Source organism: Empidonax traillii, unplaced genomic scaffold (assembly GCF_003031625.1).
Source record: "Empidonax traillii isolate 1590-97213 ecotype Southwest subspecies unplaced genomic scaffold, ASM303162v1 scaffold126:size1624879, whole genome shotgun sequence".
NCBI classification, from domain to species: Eukaryota; Metazoa; Chordata; class Aves; order Passeriformes; family Tyrannidae; genus Empidonax; species Empidonax traillii.
In genome coordinates, this window is record NW_020955319.1 from 849,494 (window position 1) to 877,090 (window position 27,597).

At 41.8% G+C, this 27,597-nt stretch overlaps 1 protein-coding gene across 2 annotated transcripts; it reads right to left on the bottom strand.

Moving 5' to 3' along the window:
* Positions 1–2,026: 2,026 nt before the first annotated feature.
* On the bottom strand, positions 2,027–27,380 carry AZIN1 (antizyme inhibitor 1). Of its 2 annotated transcripts, XM_027883382.1 has the most exons (13): positions 27,082–27,364; positions 21,241–21,378; positions 14,522–14,719; positions 13,483–13,653; positions 12,330–12,503; positions 11,891–12,063; positions 8,135–8,269; positions 6,512–6,593; positions 5,565–5,639; positions 4,338–4,503; positions 3,704–3,822; positions 3,316–3,530; positions 2,027–2,699 (listed from the first exon to the last, which is right to left on the bottom strand). In XM_027883382.1, exons 5-13 carry the CDS (start codon positions 12,429–12,431, stop codon positions 2,588–2,590), a joined length of 1,179 nt encoding a protein of 392 aa, XP_027739183.1. In that variant the 5' UTR covers positions 12,432–12,503; positions 13,483–13,653; positions 14,522–14,719; positions 21,241–21,378; positions 27,082–27,364; the 3' UTR covers positions 2,027–2,587. The 2 variants fall into 2 exon arrangements, with proteins under 2 accessions (XP_027739183.1, XP_027739182.1); XM_027883381.1 differs by lacking the exon at positions 13,483–13,653 and having other exon boundaries at positions 27,082–27,380.
* Positions 27,381–27,597: the final 217 nt, after the last annotated feature.

The window sequence follows — 27,597 nt, forward strand, 5'->3', positions numbered from 1 at the left end:
TTCACCTCACAGAAGAGGAGGTATAGTCAAGGTATAGTCCCTGGTCAGCCAGATCAGCTGGACCAGAGCTAGGGTAGTTACCCAGCTATCAAGGATTAAAAGGTTGTTGCTTTTTCCTCACAAGGTAAGTTTTGAGTTTTTTTTTTTTTTTAAAAAAAAGGCAGGCTTCAAACCTAAAACATACTAACAGACATCTCCACCCCACCTAAAAAAAACCCCCAACAACAATGACAAAAAAACAAAGCAGAATGAAGAGTACATAGGAAGTGGCAACACAGCCAGTGGTGGATCCAGGGCACCCACTTTTATTCTGATCCAAATGCAAGCCAGCTGTGAAGCTGCTCAGGCACAACAAAAAGCTGGAACCATTTTCCCATTCCTGAGGAAGTAACTGGCACCAGCAGTGCCACCAGTCTGAGGCCATCCTTGGATGTTCCTTGGGAAACAGAACACAGGCTGAAGGGTTGTCTCAGGGAAGCTTTCAGGGCAAAGCAGCTGGATGGGGGCTGTTTGCCATGCACAACCAGCCACGGCACACAGGAGGGGCTGCAGCTGTCTAGGGAGCACAACAGAGCTACTTTACTTCCAAGTACTACATAGAAATCATCCAGCTTTCATGTTTGGTATAAATTCCGAACTGCAGTTACAATATGAACAGTAGCACTGAGCAAATCAAACTGAAATACATACTGTGTTCAGACTCCAGGTTGGCTTTAATGGCAGACTGTCTTCAAGTACAGCGAGTATTTCTGCTCTGACCACCACATCATTCAGAGACACTTTTTTCAACTGATCTGTAAGTTAACATAAAATAACTCTCCTTAAGACTGCATGACAGAATCCTGTAGAGTTCTCATCTTAGGCAACTAAGTTGTATTTAGTTGAAAACCATGCAGCAGTCTGCCTTATGTCGAGAGAAACCTCAACAGGTAGACTGCAGCCCATACCACTTCTTGACACACAGGGACAGTTAGAAACCTCAGATTAAAAACAAACAGAAAACCAACCCAAAACATAGGTTTCCCACTATTGTTATTTACTCCCTTTCCTACTCCCACATTTAATTACAGTAATAAATATTTCTTAGACTGCATCTTCAAAAACATAAGCTATTTTGTACATCTTAGGTGGCCCATAAAACTGTTCTCAGAAGTCCAAATTGAGAATTTTCTTTACTTTCAAGTAACAAGTTCATCAAGTTTTATAAAAATCTTTTTAACAGAAGTTAAAACTTCCTATCAGCTGGCACTTGTGTAAAATACACTTGCAACCCAAGGGCAAAAATCTTTCCTCCAACTAAAGGGTTTTAAAATGTCTGACTGCAGGATCCAGACCTCAGTGCATCGTTTCTGACAACTCTTCTCCTCTTTCACCCAGTTTTCAATAAGGGAAAGTTAAAATAAGAAAGTAAAGACCTTGAAGAAATCAAGAGGCTCCAGTACCACAGTACAGAAATTATGACCAGTTCATCACTCGATGCAGTTGGCACATGTACTTGCAGCAGTCTGCTCCACCTTTACATCGTGGATATATCTAAATGAAATCCAGTGCAAAAAGCATTGAGGTTTCTGAAGACTTGTGCAGCCATTCCCTTCGGAGTCAGCACTACACAGAAGTAGCTGAAGTTGAAAGGTAAGATTTTTCAAATAAACACCATTAAAAAAAGGAGCCAAAGGTTCTGTGACAACGTGCAGAGTTGGGCTAGCCCATGCTGACTCAGGGCACTGCATGCACACAAGCTAAGAGACTAAACCTCTTCTGTGCACACCCATGCCTAGTGCAGGTTTGCTGTTTGGTGTTAAGAACTGAATCTAAGGTCATGCTCTAAAAACACCACAAACTGCATTTAAATTAGCCTTCCAGCAACTTACATGACTTTCACCTCATACGGATTTATCAATCTCAAAATTTTTACTGTTTAACACAAAGTTGAACCTAGAGAAAAGAAGGCTTCTCAAAGCAATCACGTATACATCTATTTTATAGCTACCTGCCTAGTCCCTCCCAAAGTTAGCCTGAAAAACAGTAAAATCTACACAAAGTTTTATTGCAATCATACAGGGGATACATCAAGGGTCAAATACAACAAACACTATGATGCAATTTTACATTTATTAAACTACAGTTCAAAGCACAAATTTACACATTCTAAATACACTAAAACATCTAATGAAGTCACACTGGTCTCCCACTGACATTTGATATATCTGGGCGAAAGACAATAACTTTACAAGACTTTTCTAACAGGAATCCTTAGTATAAAAACTGTGTACTTGTATGTAAACTGTTGAAGAACCCAAGTGATGGGTTTCCATCTCCACTAAGTCATCCATTTTGTTGCATATTTAACGCTCAGGGGTTGAATGAACTTGATTTTAAATTTGGACACCATTATCTAACCCTCCCACCCCCCACTGAATTGTAGCTGTAGCTTGTTTTGCCTGGTCCCCATTAGCTATCACTATTTTTTCAAGTTTTGAAGAGAATGAGTTGAATTCAAGATTGTTCCATTTCTTCCACACTGGAATGTTGACCAGACAAACTACAGACTTGCAACTGCAGGTCTAAATGAAGCGTTAATGCCTGTTTAAGCTGCAGTGGAAAAGCGGTCTTCTGGGCTCAGCTGAATGCAAGAAGGCACAAAGAAGAAGTTCTTCATCAATGTGTCTGAAGCAATTCCAGCATCTTGCATCTCATCCCTGCAGCAGAAAAGGTTGAGAGTTGTAATAACATTTTCAGGTACAACTTCACATCAGAAACCAGCCTCAATACAGCACCTGAAGCCAAGTGCCCCTGCATGGCTTGGCCCCAGCCTTGGCAGGAGGGAGACCAGCTGTGCCAGTGCTTGGAGGACACAGGAACATCCCCACCCTCATGGGCACAGCCCAGTGCCCTGTCTACCTCAGCACAGGAACAGCGTACTAAACTCACCATCACCACAGCAGCATTACTGCCCTTCCTGCCTGCAGCGGCCATGCCAATCAATATCATACACAAGCTGCAGTTACTGGTGCTAGGAAGGCTCAAAGGTTGATGGCAACAGGAAAGGTTTTACAGCTACCACTGAACTCACAGGTGAGATTATGTACTTTGTTTTCCTTTTTCATCCTTAAAGCAAAGTAGGTTTTATCACAGCTCTCAGTTTGGTCTTAGGAAAGTCAGAAAACAGAGACAAAAAAAAAATCCACAAACTAAAAAAGGCACACTCTTGCATTTTCCTATATTTGCCATTAAATATAATTTACATTTGCCTGTAAGTACAGACTCCTGAAGGAAGCAAAAGCAATCCTGACACTACCGAGACAGTTTTCTTACCAGTCACTGAAAGACATCATGTAGTAAATCAGTGGCCTCTGATAGTCGTTAAAGGTAGACTGTTCACCTAAGGTACCAGAACCCATATTATCAAAGATCAGCCAATCTCCAACGCTCAACTCAGGAAGAAGACAGTTTTCCACAATTTGATCAAGCTCATCACAGGATGGACCCCAAAGGCTGCTTGCAAAGAGAGGCTCATCGTCCTTGTATTTCTGTATAGAAGTGATCAAGGCAATTCAGGCTTCAGTTTATTAAATAAGAAAATCTTCAAATATACAGAAGGATAATTTAACAAGTAATATGTAATTATATATGTATAAAGTATTACATATATATTAATTAGACAAAGACAAGGACTATCTCTGAAGGATATGAAAAGACTCACCTTGTGAACCTCTGGGATAGTATTCAGTTTCTCAGACAATTTACTCGCAAAAGAACCATAAACACCATCATTTATGTAATATGTAAATACTGGTTCATCATCATTCCTGGTTTGCTCCACTGGAAGTAAAAAAAGAAGTTGTCTTGCATGCATGTTTTGTCATAAGTAGTCCTTTTGCAATCTAACTTAAGTCAGCTGCTTTCTCCTGACAAGGGGTTCCATATACACTAGAACGGGAGAATTACACGTATAATAATCTGTATGAGACCAGATTATAAATTCAGTTATAACTTTAAATGTGAGGCTTAACAAAATTAATACTTTCAGTAACAATCACTGCTAAGAATACAAGCCCAGAGAAGCAGCTTGCTCGGTGACAGGGGTTTTATGTTCCTCCAACACACCACCTGGGAAGCACCCAACAGAGGTTTAACCACTGAGAAGCCAAAACCAGTAAGAATACAAGAACCACCACATAAAAGGAACAGTGAGATACACAGATAACATATGGTCAGAACCTGGAGGGCGGAAGGGAATGCATTAAATATACGCTGAGACAAACTAGTCTATCCCAAGTCATAGTGGGCAGTTCCATGTACTGATTCATAGCAGAAAATATAAATCCAACCTTTACCTCCAGAGGGAAGAAGTTTATCATACTCAACAGTCTTCTTTGCAATGATGTTCACTGCCAGGGTAAATGCAGATGAAACATAGTAACATCCAGGCTCTGCAATCACATTAACACCAGATTCCTTAGGAAAGTAGACATCCAGCAATGGCCTGATGACATGATTAACCTAGAAAATTGAAGTCAGAGGTAAGACCAACAAACTCAGCTTATGGTTATATCAGATACACAACCACTTTCAGTCAGCAACAGCTCCAGTCAGCACACCCAATACTTTCTCTGGTCCTCAGTAAAGTGCCTTTACTGGAGGTCCACAATTTACAAAAAAGATTTAAGAAAACTGGCCATTCTGCTAAACACTGAAGACTGAGAGAGTCTGAGTACGACAGTCCCTCCTCCCCACCAAAGGTCAAGCTGTGGTACACTCAAAACTGCAGCTGTAATTTCAATGTCTGTCCAGCACAAGAGACAATGTAAAATTACATATGAACCCACAACAATAAGGAAAGGGTCTTTCAGTGATCAGTTCCAAATAGTGTCACATTAGAAACAGAATTCATTATCTAATACTGATGCTCATATTTTAAGCCAGATACTGGAAAATAGCAGGTACTTTAGACAAGCAACAGAACTGTGAAAACTAAGAAAGAAAAGCCCTGTTTGCTGTTAGTAACTTCTCACTGCATCGCTTCTGCTGTCCCGCCTTCAAGGAGTGTCTCTAAGACAACATAACAGTGGAAAGAGGTTATCCTGTTTTATGTGGCACTGCATACTAAAGATGGCATTTAGGCCAAATCAGAGGCTAGCCAAAGCAAAGGCAAAACCAAAACCTTTAGCCTTCAGTTCTAAAGCAAAATACCAGATGTGTTCATGCAGTAGAAACAGGGTTTATGATCCAAAGCATCCTAAGCTACCCTGGTCCAAACCATGCAACACAACAGTCAGCTGCCAAAAAACTTGAATTACTACTGCTAAGGTTGCTTTGGATAGTAACTTATTCTGTAACATGCTTAAATCAGCATTAATCCAGTGTGAACAGGACTAAAAGAAAGAATCACCTCGAAGGACTGATTACACTATCCATGATAAAGAATACAAACCCAACTATCGGGATCTTATGAATGAGAGTCTAACATGGAATTTAGACTAAGTTTCAGCTATCAATGTTAGTTGCAGTTTGAAGGTAAACACTTCAAAATTAAGAGTTTAAACTTCCAAAACACTGCGTACCTCTTCCAGCTGAAGTTCTGAGCCTGTGAAGCCCCCACCAATATCCAACATGTTCATCTTAAAGCCAAATTCTTCCTAAAATGCATAAGCAGAATGTAAGTACATGAACAACTGTGATTAACAACTAACTGCAAAAATATTTGTTGTTCCTTACTCTGGTTGTTTTCTATGTATTTATACTTTTGAATGTATTTAGCAGAGTATGTCTAGTGAGGGAGTAAGGACATAGTACAGCTCCATTAAACCTCATAGCAACAGCACTGGGATGTCAAGAGTGGCTGGTTACACAATTCTCTGCAAATACCACAGCAACATCAACTCCCATCTTGTAGCTTTTGTTATATTCAGACAGCATTGGCTGAACAGGGTGGTGTATTCTGACAACAGACAGTTGTAGGAATTCACAAATTGCGTGACAAGACTACTACACTGAATTTGCACAAAGATCAGCAAGATCCTCAATTTTATTGCCCCCATCTGTGCATTACCAGTCACAGCTAATGCACTGACTGCAGCGATAGGAGCAAAAAGATTCACAGGCTTCTCTGTTTAGTTTACAAGCTTCTCATACCACAACAAATGCCAGCATACAATTGTTCAATATTTTAGCCTAGCAAAAATGTCAGCTACATATTTGCAAGACAGATTTGAATGTCAAATAGCCTTTACCAAAACTGGGAAGCTAATTTTTTTTTTTTTTTTTAATTTGAAAATAGCACACAAGGCTACTGCCTGTCAGTGGGAAGTATTCCTTAACCTTTGTCCACAATTAGTACATAAAATTTGTTTTACCTTTACCACATCTCACAATGGAGTATTTGGTTCCTTACTACAAGATCCGTGTCCTACTATGGATTGATTTTGGAAACAATGTAGTTGGCTTGCTAATATGATTAGAAGGGATCTTCTACTGTAGCAATTGCGTGTGTGCGTATAGATCTACTTACAGCCATGTCAAACACACACCGGGCATCAGATATAGCATGAATGTACGTTTGCAGATCCTTGCAAGAGCCTGAAACATGAAATCTGAAAGAAATAAAACCACAATCAATACACTGAACCATGTAGCTTTCTGAACAAATTGTTTCACCACGTAAAACAGCAATGGAAGCAACTGATTCCCAAGTGGCTCAAAACAAGCTTGCACGATAATAGAGCAACTGTGGAAGAGTAAGCTCAGGAACTATTGCCTTCTATTCCACTGGATTTGTACGTGAGAGCTGTCTCACTCTTAATGTGTAAGAATCTCCCACAATATTCTCATCTTGAGGAAATAACATTTACTGAATTTTTCAGTCTTCCCTATCCAAGTGGCTAAAACTTGTTCTTCACAGTGGGTGCCAATGTTGCAGAGAAGTCCTGATGCCTCCCCCAAGCTCCTGAAGCCCCTGTGGTTCCACGCCCAAAAGGTTTAAGTACTGCCATAAGTAGTTAGTCACTGAGGTGTTAAAACTAGTGCCAACATGCCCCATGGGCTTCCTCAAGAGGAGCATGGCTAACAGGTTCCTGACAGACACAAATCCATCTGTACCACAACGCTCTCTACTCCAAGCCTACTCCTCTAAGGAATGCCATTTTGAGGAAAAGGTCCCCTTTTCAAACTTATTTGCATGAATCCCCATGTACCTTTTAAATTTCATTTAAATAAAAGTAACACACAAGAGCCATATGATTTTTGTTAAAGTTGGTTAAGACATTATAAGAGGCAGCACATTTTCTCAGTAGTATCCTCTAATATTTTAGTTTACATTTGTCATTTGTAATGATTACAGTATGTTTATGCTTTAATTTAGCGTCAATTTCAAACAGATATGCATCAAAACAGTTGTGGTTTAAGTCATCAAGATCTGGCTTACATTTCTTTTTTACTGTCTCAATGACCCACCCTATCTGTTTGGTTGCTTTCCTAAAACATTCATGAGTATGTGGCATATTAGAAGCTGAGGGCAGACAGAACAATGCATGTATTTTTCTTCCATACAGTAAAATATCTGTCAAAATTTCAATTAAAATACCACAGATCATTTGAAAGATCTCAGACTAGGATACATTCCTGCCATGAGCAAGTCAAAAATTTAGGTATTTTGTCTTGATATGATCAGAGTGACAGAGGACCCTAACCCTAAGAAAATCTGACCCCATGCTGATCTTTTTCAAATTCTGTCTAACCTATTCCATGCTATACTAGCTTTTATCTGATAAGCTGTTTATTGCTGGAAAAATACAAATCAAGTTACCACAGAAATTCAAGAGTACAATCAGAGAACAGGAGAGGCTTCTAAACTTAGTTTTCATGCTGACACAGGATTTCTGATGCACCATTTAAAATTGCTTTGCTGTCTGTAAAAGTTACTTTGTTTAATACTAGTTTTTGTTTTTATATTAGCACTTTGCTTGCAAGCAAAAACTCGTGATTCAAAGTTAGTTTGTTGTTTGAGGGTTTTGTTGCTTTTTATTTTTAATCCTAGAAAACAGCGTCAAAGAGGGAAAAAATTATTTCCTATTCTACATCTTGAGTACATTGTACAAATTCTGCTCAGCCAGCAGAGAACAAAGAAGTTACTCACTTGACACCAACTATTTGGACTCCCAGCTCCTTAGCACATTCCATGAGGTGCCTACAGTTCTTCAGGGTGGTGCCAAACTTCATATTCATCTCCTCATCAGCAGTAATGTCTTCTGTGGCAATGTGCAGTAAGAGCCTAAGAGAAGGGGAAGATGATTGGGGCAGTTGGTTTACATCATCAGCACATGTGAAGCCTGAAGACTGTCAGAAGTGTGTTGAATATGTTGTCATTACTCCAGCTCCATCGATGGATGAATCAAGGAAACCTAATAAAAACAATCCTGTACAGAGAAAAAACTAGCAATTAGGGGCTAAAACATGGAGCCAACAAGGACAAGGGATTTCGAAATGCAGCAACTAAGACTCTTGTAGCAGCAAGAGTCTGTTGAGTGCTGTAATAAAAGAGAATGTTACCTCCTAATAAAGTACAGTTCCTCATAAAACCAGTAAGATTGTAATATGATTTTTTTCCCCATCTCTGACCTCCTTCCTAGCCAAGAGGAGAATGTGGAGATTACCCTTAGGTCAGCCATGTATCAGATTAACTCAGCATCTGGAGAACACCAGGCTGACACACTGAAAGCAAACCCCAGCCATATCCCTCCACCTCCTCTTCTGGCTGAGCACATGGACTGGGGATGGGATAGGGATATCAGTCCATTCCCTGCCCCTTCTTCCAGGACACTGTGGAGCAGAGAGGAAGCAAGTACCATCTCTTACATTTTTACGCAGTGACACATCTTCCTCCCTCCGGTGAAAGCCTCATCCTGGGTATGTCTGGCAAACTGCAGTGCCAGTGTTGAGTTTTCTATGTTAAATTAACTCTTGAGTGACAAAAGCATGTCCACATCAAACCCTCTAGAGGTATACCCCCAAAACTCACCAATTCAAACTGCTGTCCACTAAGGCAGTCACCCCCAAAAGATCAGTTAAGTCACTCATGCGGTAAAGTGAAGTTGTCACAACGTATGAGTACACATGACAGACTGCACAGAGCAGTTAACAGGGTGGGGAGCACAAACAAGCAGCAGAAGCTCTGCAGCCATAGTGAAATAGCTCTTTTTAAGACATGCAACAAACAGAACTCAGCCTAGCCACTGCAGAACACATGTTGGCATAACAGCTACTCATGACTTCTACAAGTCCTTTCCAAATGCCTTATGAGGTATTAAAATTGCATTTCATAAACAGCAACAAAATCCTAGATTCTCACACTGGTTGCCCAGCAATCCTTTTTGATTTTAATTTATACTATTTCATCTTAGGAAACTGTGACTAGCCTCTCACTTCCTACTTCTCCACTAGCACAGACAATTCTGTTCAGGAAACTGCAGTCAATATTTTGTAAAGCATTTGGAAAAGTGTGTAGCTGTAGCAAAATAATGGTTTCAAGTTAAAGAGTTTAACTTCTTGATATGTCAAAAAAAAGAAATCAAGTCCGTAATACTGTGGTTCATAACCTCACATTAAGATTAGTCAAAGCCCCTTCTTAAAGACATCCAATGTTAAATTTCATTGATTAATTGTTATGGTAGCACTATAAACTAAATCAAGGTACTTTTTCAGTGCAAACCACTGAAAAAATGTAATTCTGACTTCTAGAAATCTAGTAGGATTCTTCTTCCTGGGTTTCAGCCAGTCAGAGCAGGGCTATAGGGTGATGTGTTTAGGGTTTGGGTTTTTTTATTTTTAAGAAAGCATTTTCTTTCCTCAATCTTGCCTCTTAAGACAGCAAGAACCTTAGCAGTTAAACTTTGTCTGGAAAAACCTAAAGGTACAAAGAAATGCAATACTAAGCACTCCTGACATCTCTTCTTCCTTTAAAAAAAAAAAAAAATTGCAATCATTCCAGTGACTAAGACTTCGAAAGGCAGAAACATCAGCTATAAAAGGAGATCCACCCATTACCAAGTTTAGTGCAAAGTTACACAGGATTTTAAGAAAATGAGAAGGAGAATCACATCTTTCTAAATACAGTTTCCTCAGCCAAAGCATATTGGCTTCATCTATGCAAGCATAATCCAGCTCTAAGAACCACACAAGGAAGAACAAGGTTATGCAGTGGCTTTGACTTTTTGAACTGTGCCAAGGAAGAGAAAGAAGGAAACTCACTGTCACTTCAGCATGAACATTAGAATGACCTAAATAAGATAATTCTAATCAAATGAGGAAAAAAAAACACTTCTGTCCAGTGAGAAATCAGACCTCTAGGAAATTTATGACAGCAAATTGCAGTTCTTTTGTAGAAACTGAGCTTCTTGTCCTTGTTAAACGGGAATTTTTGCAAGTATTAGACTATGGGCTCCTTGAAAAGAAGTAAAGAGTTTGTTTTTTTCTGTAGCTTATGAAACTCCTCCATTCTGCCTCCCCACTTCACAGTTTCCCCAGCTCAAGAAAAGTAGGTATCCTAACTTCTCTTGCTGGGGATGTTACCACAAGCAAGGCGGTCTGAAGTCAGCTGTTAGAATCATGGAAATAAATCACCATGAAAACTAACAAAAGACTAAACCCACAGGTGAATAACTGGTAAAGCACTAACAACGTAAGAGTCGGCTTTAGCCTTGCCAAGGCTTTCAAACACACTAAGTACACCAAGGCCAGCAGTTTACAGAAAAAGATATTTATCGTGCATTTAACACTCTTTGCACAGGAAGTCCTCTCCAGTATGCAAAGCACTGACAGACTTCCATGAGGATTAAGTGCAATCACCAGCAATAGCAATATTAAATCTTGGGGTAGCCGTCAAGAACCAAAACTCCCCCAAATAAACACCCTCCCCCCAAAAAAACCCACCCCAACCCTGCCAAAAAAAACCAACTAGGTGAGATGACCAGAGTCTTCAGATTCTGAATTTAGTAGAATCTTCACAATTCTACAACTGTGGTCTCAGTTTTGAGAGAAGACACAACACTTTAATAATGACTGTTTAGAATCAAGGGCTTTGTAAAGGATGTCAGGAATTCAGTTTCTCCAAAGATATTTTTGGGAAGCTATACCCTGTTAATCACTGGAAAGCTCTGTAACATTCACTTAGGCTCTGACTCCAAATTACTTAAAGGTATGGCCCACAGCCAAAGTATTCATATGTGAGGGATGTGATGTTTAATGACTGGAGTGCCTATCAGGCCAAGAGACCACGATACATTGGCAGCAATAAAATTCTCATATTTAACAACTAGAATATCAGCTTTGATCACTTCTCTACAGGAAAGAGCTGAGCTAATACTGAAGTGACTGAAAATAGAACTGGAGTTGAATTTCTCACTGATTTAATGGTGCAGAAATACCTGTAGGTGTATTTAACAGACTTGCAGAGTGTACCCAAACCCAAGATGGGATCCAGAGCACATGGTCATTTGCTGATGGTCTCAGCCCTGACTTCAGTCAGAGCCACTAATATCCAAACAGAACTTCCTGAAAACAGTGAAGCCACAACAGAGCAGGAGGAAGATGTACTTGCAGATGATGAAACGCCAGGCTCCTGAACTTTATTCACCGAAATCTTTATATCAAATTTGCTCTATGAAATCAGTTTCTCCAAGATTTCTCCCAAACCAAGGGCCTTACTATTATATGAGGAAGTTGAGACCCAACAATGAAAGCTGCAAAGCAGCTACCTTCAAAGGAGACAAAGAGCAGAAAACCAGACACAAGTGATTTATATCAAGAAGCCATGTACTTGTTTGCCAAACAACCCAGAATCCAGGCAAAATAAGGTCTCCCCCACGTTAAAAGCAAAACCAGAATTGACACTTACTTGGCATTTGGATGGTTACGTGAAATTTTCTTCAGCTCAATATCATTGTCACAAGTCATGATGTTTATCCCAGCCTTCGCTGCATACTTGAGCTGAGAAGCTTGCTTGCAAGGATTTGTATATATGATGTTTTCAGGAGAAATGCCCAGGTCCTGCACCAATGCCATTTCAGACTGAAAAACCAGGAGGATACCAGAGTTTGACAAAGTCCAGTGCATGATCTTTCAGGAATTTTTATTAGATGTTCTCTACTACTCCACTGAACAGTCAAACAAAGAAAAAGCTATCCACTCTTCTAGGGCAGAAGCATAGATTTTCAACAGCCAGTTACAAAGGAATTCATGAATTATTTATAATCATGGCACTTAACACCAAAAAGATGATTTGAAAACTGCAGGCGCATGGAAGAAAATAAGGCACACAGGTAAGAAAAACTTACTTTGCTGGAACATGCAAAACCAATGCCAAGGGTTCCCAGAATTTCGAGTACACCTGGAGTAGAATTGCATCTTACAGGATAAAATGGCTTTATTGGTGCCATCACGTTCTGCCATTGTATGTTATTTCTTACAAGCTTTCCAAGATCACCAACATAAAATGCCTTTTTTCCAGTCTGAAAAAGGAAGAACAGAAAAATAAAATGTCTGAAATTGTCAGTTTGCTGCCAAACAATCAATCCAAACTCTTAAAGGATTATGTACCTTTTCACCCTGTTCTTAACTTTTAGATTTGACCGTGAATGTTGCTTTTGTTTTTACTTTCACCTAGCAATTTGAACTATTAAAAAAAAATAAAATCAAAGGGAATACCTACCACTTCAGAGATATTATGAATGCTACTTAGTATTCTGAGATTCCTGAATAAAAGATTCTACTTAAAAGCCAAATGCTGGTTTCATCTAAAAATACAGATTAGTGTTACAATTCTCTTCCAACTTTTTATTTTCAGAAGTCTGCAACTATTTAGAGGAAGAAAATCCACTGCAATGAAAGCTTCCACAGTCTCAACATAATTTATAGCTTATTATACAATAAATAAAATCTAGAGCACTAATATTATTTTAACATCTAGCTAATATCTCATTTTACTGAAAATTTGTTTGGTAGTATTCAATTGAGGAAGTCAAATTTGAGACTGTTCTCCACATCTTGTGAAGCATTTAGTTCCAACAGGATTTTAAGAACTAAACTCACTGTGCTAAAAGTTGCAGAATCATGAACATAATCTTTAAGAAAATGCACAGGCACTCTTCTGGAACTGTTAAGTCCCCCTTGTGCATCTGTTATACCACAGTCTTTCTCAATATCAAGTCATGATGTGGGTATAGTGGATCAAAATCCAAATAGATTATTCTGTATTTGTTTATAATGTGCACTCAGTAAAATTCCTGTAAATGAATGGCCTATTGCACATCAATTAAGGACCACCACAAAATATACGGTCGATCTGAATTAAGACTGTACATCAAATGTTAATTCTAGCACTTGACTTTCACAGATACGAAACCATGTATGTCGTGGGTTATTGTATACAAAGTCTTTTTCTGTTTAAAAAACACAAATAGAAATTCCATCGGGTGGAAGCATACTGACCCCCTGTACGGGTCACCAGCAGGAATGGGATCTGGAGCTTTAGATCCATGGCACAGGCCTCTACCCCTTGAGCTAAAGGAGTAAATGAAAGCAGCAGGAGGCAGCTATCCTCTGTGAGCCAGCCAGTGGTTGGAGACATGACATGTTGCCAGTAGTTTACCTATTTATTTGCTAGACAGAAAAAGAATATTAGGAATCAGGATTTGGGAATCCTACACCTGAGTTCAGAAGGCCATGGAATTTAGTTATTTGCTGTACTATAGTTGAGCACTTGCACTTGAACATTATTTCTGATAAACCAAGGGAAAAGTGAACAACTCTACGTATGGCATACCAAGGATACAGTATTTGCTTAATGAAACCTCTTTTTAAAATTTGCTCTTTCTACAGCCTCATCTACAAAACAAAGGCTACATCTTCCTGCCTCCTACGAAATGAGTGAAGCCTTATTCCATAGAATCACTATTGCATTCACAGAATTATTCAAGTTTCTTTCCAGTTGGTTGCTTTTAGACTAGTGTGACTTGAAAGGTAGCACCTCACAGCGTGCTCACACCTAAGTTTCCAGTGGGGAGAAGGGTAACTATAAACCACGATGGCCCACAGAACTTTTAAACGTGGCTTTAAACTGGCTCAGCATACGTATTTGTCTAAACTTTGCCATATTTTCAGGAAAAGAACAACAACGACTAAAATGGTTCTAACTCAGTATATCCACTTGCCCAATTTCAGGTTCCTGGTCTAAAATCCATTGCTAACAAAAGCTCTTGAAACAAAGAGATGGGAACCCGTATTTAATTACATCAGCAAGACTACTTTCCTGCTAGCCATACGCAGGGAGTTGTTGCCCAAATTTCCCAAACAGAATTCTGCCCAAGCAAACAGCAAAGAAGCAGAATTAGAAGAGCAAACTACTTTATAAAGTGAGTGAGGCTTAGCTGACTGTTCCTCTGTTGCTGTCAGTTCACCAGTCCTAAACACCTTGACCTACTTTGAAGACTTAAGGAACTAAACCAGAAGATTTGGAAAGCCAACTTACATGAGTATGTTCATAAATACAGTTGTCAATAACATCTGCAAGAGTTGCTCCTTCATCCAACAGACCAATGGAGTAATTTGCATCCTCAAGAAATCCTTTCATCTCAGCCGTATTCCACAAAGCCGACAGTCATAAACCAAGAAACACAAGGGATGGGCTTCCAAGCCTTATATCCGGGTCCTTAAATTATGCAACAAACTGTACAAAGAAAACAAAAGTCAGTGGAAAAACAGGCACAAAGCATACTATGCCACTATTTAGAAATTAGATCTTTCTACATCTGATGTCCTACAAACAGGAACACACACCCCCTCTACAAAAAACCAAATATTTTTTTACTCTGTTCACCCTCCATTTGCCAGGAATAAGGATAAGTCACATGCTCTTGGCTTTAAAATAGCAGAATTATTTTTCTAATTAGAAGTGTTGATAGAAACCAGAAATATTAAGGCTGAAAGTCAAAAGCGCTTCATTAGTTAAGAAGAAAATTTTGGCTCCAAATGGTCACAAGGCCACGGTATTAATTCTGTCTCATGTTTCATCCACCACCTCCAGACAGTTAAAAAAATCCACAATTTGTAACATTAAGTTTGGTTAATTTTGTCAACAATATGAACAAAGTTACTTTTGCTCAAGCTAGTACTAAGATAACTAAGCAGCAGTTGCTCCTGCTTTTCATTACACCAAATAATGGGAGAGGAGCCAGCAGGGTTTTATATACTTTCTGCACAACTCAAACATGCCCCCTATGTTTCCTAAGAGAGGAATTTACTGCCAGGTGAATTGAACTTGGTGGCAGCAAGAATCTTCAGTTCTACTCAGAAGCTGATGGATAAAGACAAGTATGCTGGGTAAGAAATACTCATCTCACAGGTATAATGAGTCATAAGCTTATTTAAGTGAATCCTGGAGATCCAAAACAATCACAGAAGAGCAAGATATTATCACACTGATGTAAGGATTTCATTATAGTTACAAAAACAATGACTAGGTGGCAGACACTATAATAACAAGAAAAAATTCATTAGCCAGTCTCATCTCAGTGTGAGAGTAACAGCTAAAACTCCTTAAAAATGGACCACCAAACAAAAGACAAGCTTGTGGACTAAATTTCACTTCGAATCAGTGAAACAAACATGTTCATAAAATATCCATGATTTTCAGAAGTAGGTTTAGATAGGTTTAGATAATTTTTTTTCCCCAGGAAAGAAAGGCTGGCATCAGCTTTTTACTGATAATTTGGTAGAGCTCTAGAATATTCAAACCATAAAGATACAAAGAAAAAAAAAAGCCTAACAGCAGAGTTTAATTATGTTAACATTTTTTTATACTATGACCTAAACAGTCTAATGCTTAATGACATTTTAAAGTACTTTATGCATCCTTAGGAACTTGCTGGTTGCGTAAACACATTAAACTTTCCCTCTACAATAACAATTCTTTTACTGTATTCTTGCAAAAACTGTACTACCAAGGAGAGGAATAAGCACAACCATGGTGGACACATGCAAGAGTGAAGTGATTTCTATTTTCAGTAGATTATTCAAAAGTAGTGGATCTGCTAAACATTCAAAACCCTCAAGTTATTTAAACTTTTCATGGCACAGAATGGTGCTAAAGAAAAATTTTCAAATATGTTTTGTGCTGCATCTAAATCTACAGGATCTTTCATGACATCTAATATGTCCTATGACTTCAGAAGAAATTCAAGAAAACTCTGTGGCAACATTTTGACACAGAAACTGTTCAGTATAACCTTCTATGACTCCCCTTCTTTCCTCTCCCCACTCACACCTGACCAATACCTACTGTAAGTACCTGTAACTGTTTGCATGTTAGAAGCCACTGGGCTGGGAGAAGCCTCACATCTGAGCTTTCCATTGTTTATTCAAGTTGGACAATTTCTGTGTTTCTGATCTCTTATTAATAAGCTCTCAATTCCCTGATGCATTGTATAAACCTGTCAAAAGGTCTGCAAGCAAAACTAAAGTATTTTAAGGAATTGCTGTATATACAAGGGTACTACTGAGTTAATTTTTTTTTTTAATGCTATAAGCCACTCCCTGCATTCTAAAGTGAACAGACAGTCAAGAGTCCCTTCCACCTTGATCTATCCTACTGGAAGGTCTCAGAACACCCAATGGAACCAATCATAGCACTGAACAGATTTTCTCACCAGCCACCCATCCACCCAGCAGGCTAATTGCTAGTACCTTGTATTTCAAACCGAGCAGCTCAACCTAAACAACTGCACGCTTTTCCTCTGGGTGTTCTTACAGTGGAATAGATTTAAGATAGTTGTGTACTATTCTTAGAAGAAAGCTTTTTGTCATAGGTAATAACTGTGGTGTCTGCAGCTTTCAGGCAGAAATGGTGTAGAAGAATATTTTCCTCCAAAATCTGCCCTTTTACTTTTGGGTAGACTGTGTGGGGAGGAGGGGGAGAACTGGTTTAACTAAAGCAGGGGAAAAGGAGGCTTTTTACCACTAACTCATCAAATATAACAACAAAAAGAACACTTATCTAGTTAGTTTGGATGAAGATTACTTCCTAAACCAGACCTGTCTCCTGTTCACTCATCCAAAAGCATCTTAGAGTCAAGAGGCAGGGACCAAAAGGAATATATTCTAGGAGAAATTTAATGAAATACCTTACAACTAACCATTAACAACCTGGCATAACCTCTCCCAAGCTGCTAAACAGCAATTGCTTTTTCTAAGCACATCCAAGACACAGAAGCTTTTCCATTTAGCAAAATTAACAGAGTAAAAAAGCTAACATTTGGCTAGCAACTACTATCCCATTTCCCCTTTCCGGAAGAAATTACATTGTCTTGTTGAGAATAAGCTAGAAAGAATATTGTACAAAGATTACTGCACAAAGAAAAACCAGATTCCTAGGAGCACTGCTACAACACCTCTACAAAAGAGTGGATATTTGAGCAATGTTTTTTTAAGGGGTTTATACCTTACAGCACAATTTGGGACTGTGCTGTCTCTTATTCTGTTGAGTGGTATCCCTCTTGAACGAGAAGAATCAGTGGTAAAATTTGCAGAAGGAAATCTAAAGGGTGGTTTAGGACTTTTTTTTATATCTCTAAGATGAGTCAGAAATCATGACAGTACAGAGTTCACTCCTTGCTGGAAGTGCTGACTCGCTGCAAGTCATTATTTGACAGACTTGGTGTGGTAACACCACCCATTTTCGCACCTGAAATGTTAGTCTGCACAGTGCTCCAGGACATATATTTTAAGGCAAACAAAAGCTGTCAAGTGGTATGAGACTTCTACACAGGCATGTAATTGCTTCCTTTGAAGTAAGCGTTACATCCTCAGGCTCTTTATGGTTTAACACAATGACTTCCCAGATGAAGAACTCTTAAGATAAAAGTGTACATATTTAAACACTGCAATTAATGCAGACATCTGGAATAAAACAAAATGAAAAAGCTCTGAAAAAGACTAAACACATGCTTGTCATATGCAAGCATCCATAACACAAAATTCTTTTTTTTTCCTTTACATTGTCAGAACCACATACTCTTTGGCCTAAAAAAACAAACCCCCCCAAACACCCTTAAGTTTGTTTCTTTCATTAAAAATTTCCTCTGCAAGCAATAAAGTCTCTGCATACCAAACAGGCTCCCAGTAATGCCTTTTAACTCCATGTCTTATTAAACAAAGTAAATATTTACGAGATTAACAATTATGATGATGTAAGAATCGTAAAGAGGTAAAAATACATTAATCTCACATTCATTACAATACCAGTTCTTCAGGGGTAACAGATCAAAGCAGAAATACTTTGTCACTGACACTGGCAATAATGCACAGAACAGGTAAACCAGAACAGTAGAAACACGAGTTCCATGTTTTCAGTGCAGAAAATGCCTATTTATAATGGGAGCATCTTTTTCAAAAAATATTCCAAGATGCCATTTCACCAACTTGCACCCCTAAACGTCAGTTAGCTGAATGCAGCCACTGAGACCAACTGATGGACATGCTGAAACAGGTGTCTTTCTGCATTACTCAAGTTACCTCTCAGTAGAAATCCACTGGGGGTCATGGAGTACCTGTACAGCTTAGGTTAGTTGCATCCTCCCATCCTCTCAGGAGCATTCCACACAGTTAAGTGAGCAATGTAACCTGAGCAATTATGCTGAAGTAAGCAAGCAAAGGGGGTAGATAGCAAAAAATAATGCCCCATCCTATATCTTCTATATGAACCACACTTTCAGGAACCTTCCGTGTTCTTGAAGTTTGAATACATTAATTCAGAGCCAATAAGCTCACAAAGCTTATAAAAAATTTGTATTCTTGTAAGGGCACATACATTTCTATGGTGTACCAGACCACCACTTCTCTTTCACAACAGTCACTTCTCTATCCTTTCTTCTTACTTGCTTAGTCAGTGTTAGTATTTGGCCTCCCCACTGCACCCCAACACTCCAAACTCCCAGCTCTCCTGCTCCCCAAGTACAACCCAGTCCCATTTAAACAAAGTCAGGAGAGCTCTAAAGGTTAGCCAGTCCAGATAGCTACTGCTTCCACTTGGCACAGACGCAGCTTGCTAATAGATCAGATTTCCATTGCTAATTCCCATCATTTCCGATAAACCAGATGTGGAAATATATAAAACAGATTTTTAAAGGAGCAAGACTTCAGACCAGAGTTGCTAGACTGCTCAGGGCATGAAAGCAAGACAGAACTAAACCCCAAGTTCTTCCTTAGCCAGTGTAATACAAGAGTGGGATAGAGAAAATTATAAAAAGGAAGCAAGATTAATGGGAATGTAAGTACACCTACAGATAGAAGATTTTTATTTGAGTTCCATCAGAACATAACATTACAGTTATATTTAAAAGCTCAATTGAGCTGTTTCCCATTAAATCACCTTGCAATTTAAGCAAGACTCAAAAGTACCAATCAGATGGCTAACTTGCATCTTAGCTGTATTTGAGGCAATTACCTGTGTTTTAGCACACCAAAAGAGGCACAGATTCCCTGGCAAACACTACTGCTACCGACATCACCACTACCCTCAATACTGATCTACTTATATTTGTGTACAGTACATTATTACTGAACACATAATAGATCCAAGTTTAAAATTAAGACACATCACCTGAACATTCAGCTGCAAATACACCAAATCCGGTGGCATTTCTGTTCTAGGACAGGCTATACCTTGCACTACTTGCTACAGCAAGTGACTACCAGTTAGAGAAGGAATATCTCAAAGAAAGTATCAGAATAGCTTTTCCTCCAAGAGTAAAAACTTGTCACAGCCAAAATTCCCTCCAGAATAGATTTATAAATTAAAATGCATTTACAGTACATTAAGATTTTCAACTTTATTCACTCCTAACAGTTCTTCTGCCTTTCCTATCTAACTACTTTACTTTATTCCTGTTGAAGTACAAAATGTCATGCAAGAGTTCTACCCACATACAAGAGTGAGCCAAAACTCAGAAGCTGAACAGGAGAAACAATTTTCTCAATATTTTGCTTATAAAAATCACCCCTAAAAATTAACAATGATATTCAGAAAACTTTCAGTGTTAACTGAATCCACTTGAATAGAGTATTTGACTAAAACCAACCAGATATATGAAATTAATTCAAAAAAAAACAAAACAAAAGGAACATACCCTCTGGAGATAAAGCCAAAAGTTACAATAAACCAAGCTCATCCTGTGCCTCTGCTATTGTGTTTTTTTCAAAGAGCAAGTTTATCTACATTAAGTACTTTATTAGGAGACATACTAACACAACTGGCATTTGGAATCCTTGTGGTCTGTAAAAAAGTACCTGGCCCAGTAAGATGTACTTAACCATCCTCGAATTCTACATTAAAAAGCATTATATAATTTATGGGTACTAAGCCAAATGAAAACGCCTTCAGCTAGACAGGAAAAAAGTAATACTGTAGAAATACTGTAAAGTCAGCTAAATGCAGATATTACAAATGCATTTAAGACTATAGTTAAAACCTATGTAAAGCTATTTTAACTTAACAGAACATGATAACCACACATATTCCAAAGTTTTCTGCGCTCCTTAAGATCAGCTAAGTGCACTCATTTGTTTTCAGTTATCATGGTCTGGTTCTTCTATAACTATATGCCACTTCAAAATATAAAGGCATTTGTAATTGGTACACAATTTCTATCCAACACTAAATTACACATTCTACTGTAGCTCAACTAGAATTATTTGTGGAAGTGGATGCTAATTAGCAAATAACAGAGATAAGCACTTGGGAAGGCACACCCTTTATGATCAGCACTAGTTACTGTTTACAAGAGCAAATTTTAACTATTTCAGTATAAACTACCCTAAGAAATCATATAGTCTTCAGCAAGTCATAATTTGATGTTAACAGTCATGCAGTCTAATTTATGACTTCAGAATTACCACTGAGAGACTTAATTTATAGCACTTTATTTTAGTATTTCTGCAGCCAACACCTCTAATTCAGAAAAGTAACTATTTACCTAGTTTACTCACACATGGTTCAGTCTCTCAGAATTTTATCAGATAATTATATTGAGAAAAGTGATAGATTAATAAAATGTATAGTCCCCCACCAAATGAAAGCCCCATGTAATTTTGATAATCTACATCCACACAGTTATCTTGCTTACCACAAAGCCAATACAAGTTGTATTTTTGGAAGTGCTTATCCTCCCTGAGTACAGACAAAGAGAGACTTACATGGACAAGTTAGGAGATGGAACCCTACTATCATCAGCTAGGTTCCCAAGGTGGCTCAGCGTTGAAGTCGAACTGTTCTCTATAAAGCACTTCTCCTAAGCCCTCTGGATAGTTGTAAACTTGATCAGAGATTTTGCCCTGTAGGAAAAAAAAATGCACACAAAAATAAATTTCATAGCCAGAACAGAATAAAAGCTTTATCTTAAAACATTTAACAAATGCCTCATCAGTGGTGCTTTTAAGAAGGCTTGCAACACCCCACCATGAAAGTTTATAATCACATCAAGCAGCCGGTGTTCAAGAGTAAATGTAAGCTCTGAGCCACAACAAGTCAGATATACCAAGACCCACTAAAACACATGAAACTGCTTGTTTGTAGTAATCTTTTATAGTTTCAACTGGAAGATTTTCAAAACTAATGGCAAAGACATCTTGCTATAGGGCAGTACATCTTAATACTGGACTACCCTCGCAGAAGTGTTTTTAACCCTGTAACCACTGCATACTTCCTCTCCCCACTTCATTTCTATTTCAGAATTCCCTTGCCACATTCTTTCTCCCTCTGCTGTGAATGAACACAGCATGTGGGTGAAAAAGCTGCTTGTGGGGGAAAAATAGTGCTTTATATAGTGAAACTGAACACCACACCAGACAAATCCAGAAATGAGCAAGGTCATTAAAAGAAAGAAACTTATGCTTGCCTTCAGGAATGAGGAAACATTTCAGCTGGCCCTTAAAGGCTATTACACACAACACCAAAGCAGCATTTTAAAGTACAAGGCTAGCTCATTTAAATTCAGGTAAAGCAATCACACAAATATGAACATAAAAAGGAAACATTTATTAACCCTGTTGAGAAGTTATTCCTCCTAAATGGAAAGATAATTTTCATGGAACTAAATACACTACCAAACTGGTCACGTGTAAACCCAACGTACAACAAAGTTTCTACAAATTCACTGTGGTATATGGCATGAAACCTGGAATGTACCAACCTACTGTAAAACTAAACCTTTGCTCATCTCATTATTTAAATACTACATGGACTGACTACAAAAACCTGACTTCTGGAAATCACCTAACCCAAATGATCATCTTCTCAACCACATTAGTTAAGCAAACTGCTGAACTGTACTTTTCCACTTATTCTTGCTATTGGAAAACTAAACTAGCACACTCTATAAAGCACTGAATAACAAGCAGAATTAATGCAACTTGAGTGTAACTGTTTCACAGCAACTCCACAGAGCAGTCCGTTCAGCTTTACCACATAAATTAGCATTTGGTAGCGCACAGCATTAAAAATAAACCTCAATGCTTCAAAATTAATTGAGATATTAAGAAATTTTGCCGGCTAGAATTAATGTATATGCCTTTTATTCCACTGAAGCAAGAGTTACTAAATGTTACTACATTTAGTTCTCAGAGTATGCTCACAACAGTTTTACAAAAGGAAAGTGTTGCCAGCTTTTAAAATTACCTAAATAGCTCCAGTATTTCCAGTGCTATTCCGATTATACACAAGTTATATAAATTTTCCAACGACTGTGAATTAAGTTTACCTTCCAAGCCAAACAAATCATTAAACACAGGTGCTTCTAGGGAGAGCACATGACCTTCAGTGCAAAACTTAAAAAGCCATGCTTTAGCCAAATATCACCTGCAGTATTATTCCAATAAATATTCTCTCATGTCCCAAGGAGAAAAGTGTGCAGTGAAAGCTCCTATGGAGCTGGAAAGAACACTGACCATTTTTTGTAGCAACAGACAACTATGAGCTGTGCTGAGTTCTAACTGTCCTTCAGAATTTCTTTTAAATGACAGTTATTTATCTAAAGGATCTACACAAACATATACAAAACAGTCTGACTGTTCTGTGCAGGTTTGCCAATTCTAAACTTTCAGAGAAAAATAATACAATATGAGCCTTTCCAGTCACAGTCATTTCAGTCTGCTTTTGCTGTACTGTGGCAGAGCAGGGCTACCATTTTAAGTACCAGAAGTGTATTAGACGTCCACAACCTGTAAGGACAAACCCCAATTTACAAGAACTGCACGTGTCATCAGCAACAATGAAGTATCCATTGCTTAAGGGTCTTAAAGTAGGTATAAAAGCATTCTTTGCTAAGCAGTGAGCTTTGAGTTGTAGGAATAATCAGCAAGGCAGCTCTGCCTTTTTGTACTCAAGTGACACCCACATGCATGTATTCATCTATCATCTGTTAGTATACTAGCAAGCACCTCAGGTTTGACTACACCTCAAGCAACAACAATAGTAGTAACTCATCTAAGGGGAAAAAACCCCCAACACATCACCCCCCAGTTGTCCACAGTGCATAGTTTTGAGAGAACAACGGCATCCCCACAGCAAGCTCTGAGTATCCAGGAGGCCAGCTAAGGCCAGGCTTTTCCAGCTCACAGGCCCACTCAGCTCCCCTTATCTGATGCTGACCGGCCTACAAAACCAAGCATCAATTCATCGTCTTCAAAAAAAAAAAAAAAAGATTTACTGCATTGGTTTCTGAAAAGAGACCCTTTATTGGCCTGAGCTAAAATATCCATGAACCAGACCCTAAAAATCTAGAATTATGATGACCTTGCACATTCACACCAAGTGACAGACTTGGAGGTAAAAGTTACTCTGGTCCACAAAAAAAACCAAACCAGGTATTTTTGAGTTACAGGAAGCCTTTTCCAGATCAGGGACAGGACACTGTGGCTAGGCAATCCCCAGGGGGGAGCAGGTCCTGAAGGAAGAACAGGCCCCTGAGGAATTCTCATCAACCACACTCTTGCTCCTGCAACTACATTATTTAGAACTGAAATTTACCATTATACCAAAATTAGTGCATTACACAATTAAGCCTCACTCTCAGGAAGGGACAGGCTTAGTTCTCTTCCAGAGCACTCTGTCTCTCCTTTAATTGGAGAGCTGGAATCATTTCCAGAGCATACAGCCCATCACCGCTGCAATGACACACCTGCCGCAGCCCTCCAGCACAGGGAGCAGCGAGAGGCACAGGCTGCTGGCCCGGGGGCAGGCTGCAGTGCTGAAAGGCAGCAAGCCCGCCTCTTGCCTCCAGTAAAACTGTCCCCAAAGGAGAAACATCCCCACTGCTGTTCACCACCAAACAACACCCTTCTCCTTCAAGAGCTCCCCCACTCCCCCCTTTTTCTGTTTCACAATCTTCCCCTGGAGCTGAAAGCCCAGCGGGAGGGATGGGGAGCAGCAGGCTGGCTGCAGGGGGGTCTCAGCCCACAGCAGGCAGGGAAGGGAGCTCACCACAGCCTGAGGCACACGGGGAGGGGGCTGCCTTGTCACAAGCATCAGCCACAGCAGCAGCAGCATTGTTCACACGGTGACAGGAAGGAAAGAACTAGACTGGACCAGTCCAGACTGGAACAAACCCCTCCTACCATCACCATTATTCACAACCCCCACCTCTTCCCCAGCTCCACTGCCTCCCACATTTATCCAGGGAAGAACAGTGGGCAAGTGCAGTATCCTCCAAGACAAAAATCGAGCAGCCAGGGAGGGCAGAAGAAGTGGGACAGGTCTCCCCTCCAACCCACTGCCATGCAAGACACAGAGCCACACATCTGACTAGGTGGGTAGGCAGGTCTACCTCGCTTTATTAGACGTCACATGGTGTTTTCATTTAGGGTGGCTATAACCGACTGGGACTACACAATCAAATCCTGCTCAGTCACCAGAGACAGCTGCAGAGGTCTGAAACACAGTACTTCTGCCTACGGGCACATGTCAGCTGTGCAGGATTTTGCACTGCAGGAGATGCACTTCAGAAAGGTTTGAAAGATGATTCAAGCTTGCTTTCTTTCCTCTTCACCACAACCAGGTTCCCCCCAGCACAAATATACATCTTCTTAGACTTGTAATAAGCCCAGACAGATGACTGGAAAAGACCTGCAGTGCTGTTTAGTACAGAGCATTCTCCTCAGCCATGCCAGCTGCCCTATGATCCTGCACTTGCACCATCCCGCTTACACATGAGTGAGTCCCCCACTCTCTCATTGTGCTTTCAGGTCTCCTACCACCAAGAACATACACATCTGCTAATCTGTCACCACTATAACCAGTTATGGACACCTCTTCTGAGCTCTCACCAAGCAGGGAACAGCACTGCAGCAAGCACACATACACACTCAAAATACCCCTATAATCTCATGCACACTCTCTAAACACACATAGAGCCAGCAGCTGAGCAATAACTGGACTCTCTTCTCCATACTTTCCAAAAGTCACTACAGTGGTCAACTGGACCACAAAGCGCTGGCAGAGGCAGCCAAGGAGGTTGACTCTCAACTAAGAGACGTCCAGGCCTGGCAGCACCAAACCTGCTACTGCTACACTAACAGACTGACCAAGGGGAGGGTGAAAGCCCTTGAGATGACCAGCCAACACCCCCGGCAAACGCAGGACACTGCTAAAGGGAGGGAAGGGCTCCACTTTCACACGCCGGGGGACCCCACAGCCTCTCTGCGTGAAGGCGACTTGTCCCGTCATCCCAGCGCCTGTCCCGGAAAGCGTCACTTGTGCAATGCCCTTACAACTTGTGCGGTGCCCTGACAGCTCCTTGGCTGCCACCGTGGTCCTTGGCGTGCCACCTTGTCCCCCAGTGCCGAGGGGGACAGGTGAGGCCTCGTGCAGGCTCAGCTCAGGTGAGGGGGAAAGCGGAGGACGGCAGCGGGAGCCCGGATGGATAATCTCGCTCACAGAAGCACAACATGGCCCCTGAGAAGCAGGCGAGGAGACACCGCGGCCATGCCACCAGCACCTTTCCAGCCTATGCTCTCGTCACCCTCCCCAGCGCCGAAGCCCGTCACACACACGGCCTCCCTCCCCGAACCCGGGGGAGCTTCCAGCGTGCGGGTCACCCGCGGGGAAGGGACCCGCCGGCACCCCCGCCACAGCCTGCGCTCTCCAGCCCAAGCAGCTGCCACAGGGCACGGGGACCGGGCAGCCCCCTCCCTGAGTGGTCCAGGCGAGGACGCCGCTCAACCCCTGTCCCAGGCAGAGGCGCCCCAGGAGCGGCAGCTGCGCCCGGCGGGCGCGGGTCTCCCGCCGCGGGTACTGCCCCGGCTGTGAGGGGGAAGACACCGCGCAGCCCCCCTCCGCAGGAATCCGCCATGTTAGGGCGGCCGCCGAGTCCCCGCTGCCCGCGGAGCCGGCGGCCCCGCCGCCCTCCCCTGTCCCGGGGGCTGCGGGAGAAAGGGGCCGGCGGCGCCGCCGCCACGCTCGCCCCGGTGCCCGGCCCCGCCGCTGCCCCGGCGCCGCTCGCACGCAGCGCTGTCCGCCATGTTAGCGCGGCGGCCGCTGACCCTCCGCCCGCCGCCCACGACACCCTCTGGGGCACGGGGGTCCCGCTGTCCGCCCGCTCGGCCCCCGCACTGCGGCCCCGCACCGGCCCGCGCTCCGGGGGACAGGGGGAGCTCCGGCTCTGACTCATCCTGCCGCTCTCCATCTGCTGCCGCCGGTCGCAGCCGGTCTCGCCACACGCCGCCGGGCGGAGAAAGGGCAGCTGGAGGAACCGGCCCCATCCCCAACCCTCCCCGCCAAGCACCGCAAAGGCGGCGGTGCTGCCGCCGGGCACCCCTCCGCCCTCCCCGGGCGCCACGGCCACTGCTCCCCTTCCCTCCCTGCACTGCCCGAAGCCCCAGGTCGTGGGCAGCGGAAAGCCCCTGTCGCTCCCCCCAGTCGCCGGTGTCCAGGGGCGACCTGGCCCGCTCCGGAGCTAAGGGTGGGCGTCGCCGTCGCCCCCTCCCTCCCGCCACCTTCCCCGCGGGTGGTGAGAGCCCCGGGACCCCCGCTCCGGTACTCACGTGAGATAACGGCCCGAAAGATTTGGTAAATCGTCTTCTCTTTTTAGGCGGAATTTTTAAAGAGGGATGTGGGAACCTACAGCAGAAATACAGGCGGCGGCAGCGGCGCCTTCCAGGGCCATAGGCTGCGGGGGCGGCCGGCGGGGAAAGCGCAGCGCAGCGCTGGGACCAGAGGGCACAAGCGGAGAGAGACAGAGCCGGAGAGCGGGCTGGGGGCTGCGGCAGCGGCGGGCGGAGGCGGGAGCACAGCCGGCGAGCGGCGGATGAACGGCGAGACAGGGCAAGGAGAAGGAGACGGCGCCGGCAGCGGTTTTAAAGGGCGGGAGGGCGAGGCGGGACCAGCGACAGCGTCACCGCACCGAGGGCGGGACCCGCCGCCGCCCGCCCCTCCGCGGCCGCCGGGGCGCGATGGGAGCGGGGAGCCGCAGCAGCGCGAGGCGGGTGCGTGTCCCCCGCGGGGCTCTTGTGTCCCCCGCGGGGCTCCTGTGTCCCCCGCGGGGCTCCTGTGTCCCCCGA